This window comes from Lycorma delicatula, chromosome 10, assembly GCF_047948215.1.
Source record: "Lycorma delicatula isolate Av1 chromosome 10, ASM4794821v1, whole genome shotgun sequence".
Taxonomy (NCBI): Eukaryota; Metazoa; Arthropoda; class Insecta; order Hemiptera; family Fulgoridae; genus Lycorma; species Lycorma delicatula.
Window position 1 is genome coordinate 81,858,685 of NC_134464.1, and position 8,786 is coordinate 81,867,470.

General features: G+C 29.3%; 1 protein-coding gene across 1 annotated transcript in view; it reads right to left on the bottom strand.

The window, feature by feature from the left end:
* The window catches only part of LOC142331148 (uncharacterized protein CG43867), a 514,685-nt gene extending 509,936 nt beyond the window's left edge, over positions 1-4,749 (bottom strand). The window contains exon 1 of the mRNA XM_075376851.1: positions 4,493-4,749. Coding sequence (XP_075232966.1) covers positions 4,493-4,717 — 225 coding nt within the window. The 5' untranslated portion in view covers positions 4,718-4,749. The remainder of the gene's footprint in view (positions 1-4,492) is intronic.
* Positions 4,750-8,786: the final 4,037 nt, after the last annotated feature.

The following is an 8,786-nucleotide window of genomic DNA, read 5'->3' on the forward strand; positions in this document are numbered from 1 at the left end:
AAACAAAAACCAAAAATGAATCCTTTTTAGAAAATAATTATTTTTTCTTTAATATCTTTAAAATATTTAATATTCTAACAACATGAGGATAACGAACGCATGTGGGTCTAGGGGGCGGAGCCCTGACCGGGTAGTTAATATATAAAACAAGATAAAAATTTTTTACGATCAAAAGGACTCTTTCCCAGATTTTTCTATGTGTTTTACGTTTTGAGGAAACCAATTTCAAAGAAAAGTTGGCCAAGTACTGCATGATTTTCCCGGCTACGCCGGTCAAGTATAACTTGATAAAAGTACAACTTTTATAAGACAAAGTATTACTTCTATAAAAGTAATGAAAAAAATCGCTTCTCACTTTTGATCCGGAATATAATAAAGATTTACCCAGCTACTTTAATTTTAATAACCCTTTAAATAATAAAGAAATATTCAAAATGTTTTTTTTTTTTTTTTTTTTTAAATAAAAAAACTAAAAGAATAAGAGCAAAAAATAAAAAACCGAATACATATAATTTTTAGAGATAGGAAGTAAATTTTAAGAAAGATTTTTCTGAAAATATTCATATATAGGTTAAGCTTAACAAATCTGTTTAAGTAGTTTTCTTTAAATTTAACGTTCCCTTCAAGAAACGCTAAGATAAGGAAAATTTTCAAAAATTTCTCTAAATTTTAGGACCGGTGTCTATAAGTTTAAAAAATTGTAGACATTTTTTGGCACCTTTATATATTAAGTATAAACTTTCAAAAAATGTTTGAAAAATATCAAAATCAATGATGTATAGAGTAAAAGACAAAAAATATATTTTAATTTTAAGAGGTGGGGGTTGATTTTTTATTAAATAATCTTTTTTTATTATTTATATAGTACACATTGTAAGTAAAAAATTTACTTTAATAAAGTTTTCTTAGAAATGCCTCTGAAAAAATCGAAATTGGTGTTTCGCGATATCCCACCACCCCCTAAAGGAATTTTGAAAAAAATTAATATGAACAATACCCTAAATATAAAAATACTTGTGCCAAATTTGAAGAAAATCGGTTCAATCCTAAGATACGTTTAAGGCGTAAAGAAGTGTGACACACAAATGTATGCGCGCACATACACATACACGTATTTGGTCTAGATGAACTTACCGGACAGTAATACGTGTAGCGGGCGGCGTATAGCTGTGCACATTGCGTGCGAGACAGACAGACCGATAAGACGGGTGGAATAGTTAAATAGTCATTCCTTTACGAAAACATCTCGTATAGCTGCTCCGTATGCTTACATATTATGCAGTACATTGTCAGTGAACCCTTCGGGTTGGTCTAGTGATGAACGCATCTTCCCAAATCAGCTGATTTGGAAGTCGAGAGTTCCAGCGTTCAAGTCCTAGTGAAGTACACGGATTTGAATACTAGATCGTGGATACCGGTGTTCTTTGGTGGTTGGGTTTTTCAATTAACCACACATCTCAGGAATGGTCGAACTGAGAGTGTACAAGACTAAACTCATATATATCATCCTCTGAAGTATTATCTGAACGGTAATTACCGGAGGCTAAACAAGAAAAAAAAGAAAGTACATTGTCAGTGTTTTCAGGATAGTTAATAGCGCGGTAAGCCAGCCGTCAGACTATGTGCAAAGCAATACTCCACCCGCTATACAGGTTCGAAGATTCACATAGAACCCATACTCCATTCCTGATCACCATACTTTCCCCTTTAATAAAGCAATTCTAGCTACAATCGCCGCGAAAGTAATACCAAATTCATCTACATATATATATGTGTGTGTCGGTGTGTGAGTGTGCGCGCGCGTGTGTGTGTACTAACTAACCAGTGTACGTGATATCTAATTCTCAAACGTTTTGTAAAAACCGGTAAAACATTTTTTATTTTTTAAATGTAAACCGGTCAATAATGCCGTCTTGATACTGGAATACATAAAACTAACGCCATACTTTTGAAGAATGGCCTGATAAAAACTTGGTGGATGTTGAGTACGCATTGATCCAGTTAGGGCCTCGTTTGTGTTGCACAACGTTCAAGTCGCTTGTCGCCCGACGACATCATGAACTAGTGTTCTGTAAGTATAGCCATTGTGTTTATGAACAAAAGGGAATAAGGTATATTGCAGTTAAAATGAAATATTGCGAAGGTTTACGTAATGTTGTGAAGGTAAAATGAAATATTTACCTTTTAACAGAACTGGAGAATCATAAATCACTTTTCTCTAAAATAATTTTTCGTATTTTTTATTTGCTTTTAACATATTTTCGTTATAAAAAAATCGTTTATAAGAAAAATAATTCATATTAAAAGACAGTTTTACAGCAATCAGTATAAAATCCACAACAGGTTGACGAATTAATCATATACGATAGCTGTATCGGTGAATATTTTTTTTGTTGATGTAATGTTATTGACTACAGTTAAGGACCGCTTATATTAGTTGATCTCTTCCTTAGCACAAGATTTCTGGTAAACTATATACGTATGAATAGACACTTAGGAAAACCCCACGACACCGAAAAAGCCAGTTAGGGCTTGGATAATAATTTGGATTAAAATTCCGATATTTTCCGTACAATTAATTATGTGTTTTTTAAATTTTATTTAGGATAAGCGATATACTTCCTTGATGTTTATGCCTTCAGTAAAGTCGGCTTAGCCTGTGGATTGTTCAGAAATTCGTTTTGTATCTGATGGCAGTACAAAGAGGGTAACTTGGAGCTCCTTATCCCTTGTAATATGTAGTATACTATGTGGTCTTGTTTAAAAAAAAATTAAGCTTTACGTACCCGCTTAAATTTTCACCCAAATTCTGTATGTTATTAGAATTTATAAAAGATTAAATTATTTTTATACATCTTCATTTAATTCTATCGTGTAATGGAGATAAATCAAAACTAAACTATAGGTAATTGTATACAATTACTATCTCACCTCTGATTATGATAAAATTTGAAATGTACCTTAATTATGATCGAAATTACTCGTTACCGATGAAATTATTCGTCGGAAACGCCTTCGGCCGAGTTACGTCCCTCGTAACTGAGAAAGTAGCAGTACCCAAAACTTTCGTTATTTTACTGTGTTCACTTATACATATTATTAATGAACTATATAATTGATTTCAGTGCAATTAAGTAAAGAATAAGGGTTAGATTTACTTCAAATTAGGTTAAGTCATAGACTGTAATTCAGGGTTTGATCACATGATTGACTGAATACGTTTTTGTAAAATTTATATCTATTTACAAATTATTTATAAATTAATCTAACCTTCATCTTAACCTAACTGGCCCTCAATTTTTTCATTTTATTTAATCCACACATAATAGATACTACACATTTACTGAAACAAGTTCCTGATTCTTAATTTAATTGGACTAACACCAATTAATTAATTCCAAATAAAGTACATTAAATGCGTACAGAGCAAAATAATGAAATTCTGAATGCAGGTAATGCGTAACATACGAGGGATGTAACTTGGGTGAAAGGCGTTTTCGATAAATAATTTCACTTTTAAGGAGTGACTTAGGTTCTAAATAAGATATATTCAAAATGTTGTACTTTGTCGTTTCTCCACACCCAAAAAGTTTATTAGTTTTTCAGATGGAAACTCAAAATAGCATGGATTGTTAATATTAACAATAACCAGGTTTGAAAAATAACGCAACAATATACGAACACGCTGTTTCATACCGGTCATTTTAAACATTCTCCATAACATAATTTACATATTAAAAATATAAGCATTATTGCTTATAATTGTAGATATAAATTATAAATATAATTAACCTAACTTAACCTAAGCTTGACTAATTAACAGTAATGTTTTCATTATTTAAATAGCAAATAACTGTTGTAATTACTGAATTTATTATTTAAATTCTAAAAACATTACTGTTAATTAGTCAAGATTATCGAGCGAAGCGAGGATAGCTAAGTTTGCTTAATTTAATTAATAAAAATAAATAATTATAAATCATTATAAAAATGGTAATATAAATGGTTATTGGGTTACTTCTCCAACCTGTTTACTGTTAACATCAATATTTCCTGCTATTTTGAGTTATTTCCAGGGGAAAAACTTGTAAACCTTTATGATGGGTGGGGGGGGGGTGGAGAAACGACAAAATACTCCAAATTTCATCAAAATTTCGAGTGGGAGAGTAATTGTATAAATTTACAAACTTTGGATAATTTTTTTTTAATTCGGTACTGTAAATTTTCGGAGGTAACTTCGATTACGTTAAAATAAATGAAAGGAAAAAAAATATTTTTTTATTATTCTCGAATATAAAACTAACAAAAATACTACAATAAAGACAAAGTTAAAAAATATAATTTTACGTGAGGGTATTTGATGCACCAAACGCAAAAACAAAGAAATTAAAAACAATTTCAAAATGCTTTACATAATTTAAAGCGTATTAAATAAAAACATATTTAAATAAATATATAAACCAATAAAATAATATGAAATTTTGTTTCTTACCTTTTCTTTGAGCATATCCCTAACTTTCGTAGCCTGATGTCTGAAACGATGCAATTCAAGTTGTAATTCGACGCATCTTTCCTGCCAATCAACATCTGGTGTAGAAGATCGACGCGGTAGAGCACGCGGACTACCGGGAGCTGAACCGGACCACGATGAGCACGACGACCCGGGGGCCAGGTCCGACAGCCTTGACAAGGGGTCTGAACCCCCGTCATCGTCCATGCTGGCCTTAAAATAAGGCCTTACGTCACATTACCACTATCAGCAATTCATTTATTTTTTATTATTTTTTGGTAAAAAAAAAAAATCACTGTTAATGTTTGCTATTACACTAATATAAACACAATCTTTAATAACATTGAATTTTATAGTCTATCACGAAAACGATTTCCCGGTATATAAGTATTTATTGTTAAATAAAGCGTAGCAATTGAGAAATTCATGAATAAAATAACACCTTTACGTAACGTCCGAAAAACATAACAAATAACTTTTGTTTAAAAAAATATCTAATTATATTTTTAACGATATAATAAAATTAATGAAGTAGCGTTAAAAAGAAATAATTATCACGTTATATAACACGATATTTGTTAAAGGTTTACCTTCAGAAAAATTTCTACTTAATTAAAAATATCTTTGCACTTAGATAAATTAAATTAATGGAAGAATAAATTTTAATCTCAGAAGGTTGTTACGAACAAATGGAGATTAATTTTCTAATATATTTATAAATAAATATAATATGAAAAAAGAAAGTAATTTCTGATACTGATAGATAAAACGCTTTACTTTTAAACTGTTTAATTTTTTTTCAGTTAAATAACGATAAAGATATTAATTAATAATAATAAAAAATTTAAACTTTTATTTTAACAACGGATAGTTTTAAACTAGTATAACAACGATATATTTATTAAAATAACATAACTTCGTAATAATTGGAGTAATTAATAACAATTAGTTGGAAGGTATTTGAAAGCGTAAGAATATTAAGTAATTAAATTTAACTTCAATCTTTTAATTTATGTTTCCTTTATCGAAATAACAATCTGAAACAAAGAAAATAAATAATAACAGTTAGTAATTTACATAAAAAATTAGTAAAACATAAATAATTTTCAAGAAAATAAAATTATTCAAATTTCTCTAACAGCAGAAGAATACACGATAAAACTAAAGTTTCCAAAAGACAATACAGTAAGCATGAGTTTTTATTTTATAAAATTAGAGAATAAATTAAAATAACCAGGTATCATCTCTTTATAATATATTCATCATGAAGGTATAAATAAGATGATTCACGAAGATTATAATAAACTATAATCTAGTGGTGAACACGTCATCGCTAATCATCAGCTGATTTTGAAGTCTAGAGTTCTAAGGTTCAAATCCTAGTAAAGGCAGTTACTTTTATACCGATTTGAATACTAGATCGTGGATATCGGTGTTCTATGTTGATTGGGTCCAATTAACCACACATCTAAGGAACGATCGACCTGAGATCTGGATACAAGACAACACTTCATTTCCATTCATACACTCGTATATCATCCCGTGAAGTAATACATTACGGTGGTTCCGGAGTCTAAACAGAAAAGAAACTTTCAGGACTATCCAGACTTTTATTCTTAGGATACCCAAATTAAACGGATAATCAAATGGTTTTAAACTTGACCTGAAAAATTGAAAAAAATAAAATACAAAACGGTCCCGAAAATATATTTTTTGTAATTTTCGAGAAATCTGGAGTAAAAGACAAAAAAATTGGGATCGAAAAAAACACTATTTATGTTTGATGTAGAATAACTTTGTTAAGAGGTTAATAAATACAAATATGTTTTAAACGACATTATAGATATGAGCAAAATCGTATGATGAAGTCCATAGAAAGTAAATGCAAACGAAAGAATCTGGAAATTTATTGAAAGTAAAACATATCAAAATGCGTGAGATTTTAATTAAGAATTAAGAAAACAAAATTTTCAATATTACACAACAAAATAATATAATATTTCAGAAAATAACAGATACAAACGCAAAAAAAGATAACCCAATTAAAAACTATTAAATAAACGGGTAAAAATATTCTCCGCCACGATAGATTTTTTATTTTTCTAAAATATTTAATTCGGTTTTATAATATTGAAAATATTGTTTAGTTAGAAAAACGAAGCCCTTTGGCTAACTAGTTAATAAGTGCAAAACATCCTAGTGCAATACACTTTTTTGTATAAATAGGAAGAGGGAAGAGTGTTTTCATTTGTTCGGGATAAACAACTACTCGATTAATCGCAACAAAATTTTTACCCATGTTTCTTGGGATATTTGCCATGTTTCGTGGTGGAGATTTGCCGGTGGAAGCACAAACTTTAATGAATTGTGAATTGAGAGTGTCTATCACTGTGTGAGCCGGGTTTGAATTGACTGATGTGAATATGTTAAAACCAATTTTTATTAGATTTTTGAAATTCCGAGTTTCCAGGGTTAAAATGAATTTTGTTTTTTGAATCCGTTATTTATTTAATTAACCTCATTTTTTATGAGTGTAATCTTCACGTCAATAAACCAATTTCTAGATTTTTGAAATTCGACCTTGAAAGGGGATGAAGAAAGGTAAAAAAAATGTTGAAAAGTGAAAGTAAATTTTTCCCATCCTGGCAACAGCATACGAGATATTCAGTAGATCTGGATTTTCAAATACTCTTCAGATAAATATATAAAAAACATTTTCGTGTTTTTTTTTTCCGATTTTTTAAGGGGTGCGAAGATATACGGCGCTGTGGCTCAACCACCACAGCCACTGTATGTAGGACTGACTGGCTGCACCTGCCGCCGATTACTCGACTAAAAAACATAAAATAAAACAATCTCTCACTACGGGAAACACAAGTAACTATCTAGCGCAGGAGAAATTGCGAAGGGGGAGCTAGTTTATATATATATATATATATATATATATATATATTTAAACATAGTCCGGAAACACTTCGTTTTGCAAAAAATTTCGCTCCAATTTCTGCTTCAAGATTAAAATGAAGCTATACTGAAATTCTTAAAACTTAAATTAAGGGGAAAATCTGATGGTTTCATATGATTTTTACCTTGAAAAATTGAATAAAACAAGTCCCAGATTTTTAATAATATTTAAAGAAAATCGTTGTAAAATGGCACACAAAAAAAAAATAAAACAACAATTTTTTAGTTTTAACCTATATATATAATCTTACTTAAATTTTCAGAAAATGAATAAAATTTTTCAAAAAATTCTCACAGAATTTAATTTGGATAAAATGTATATAAGTAACTTCAACTGAACATAAAGATTTTTTTAAATCTGAATTTTGTTAAACGAAAAAAGATCGGAAAGATGAAAAAGTAATGTAGTCGTATTATAATTTTAAAATACACAAGAAAATTATAATATCAAAAAATATTTTATAAAACCAATTATTAAAACTAAATAGAATAAACATTTAATAAAATACTAGTCTAGTATCGTTATATAATTTGTAGAACAATTTCTGAAACCGTTGCTTCACGGTGCATTCTTTTATATGTGTAAATTTCTATAAACGAACTAGACGTAAAATATATATAAATTAAACAATAAATATTGAAACTGTGAGAAAAAAGGCTATGCCAGACCAGGATTCGAACCTGGGACATGCCGGATGAAGTGTTGAGACGCTATTACTGAGAAGATTAGTAATAATAACTCTTTCAAGAAAATTACTAGTTGACACGTTGTGTTGTCGTACGAGTAGAATTTCTAAGCAGCGCAGCTGGTAATAAATGTCATTATGTAATTGTTATAGTGCGTTTTCTTCTTAACATATTATCATCCCTATCGTTATTTTTTATTTAAAAAAGATAAAAATATATCTTTTTTTAATTATATAAATTTTGGCTGTACTTATTCAGCTCATCCAAACCAATTTACCCCGTTTTTTTGAAATTTTAAATACGCATTTCTGATTAAAATTTCAAATATAACAAAAAATATTTTTAAGGAAAATCTCCGAAAATTAGGCAAAGAAATAAGAAAAATTTTTGTAGTTACGAAGACAGTTAACATGGAAAATTTGTTTTCTTCATACCCATTTGTTTCACGAAGGTGTAACGAAGGTTTCGATTAAAACAACTTATTTTTTCTTTAAACTTATGTATATATCAAAATGAAATCGACCAGGTTAACCAAAAAGTAAAAATAAATGAAAACAGCCTATATTTCTCTACAACTATAACGAATTTCATATTAACTGGTAAACAAAAGAGGAACTAGTATGAT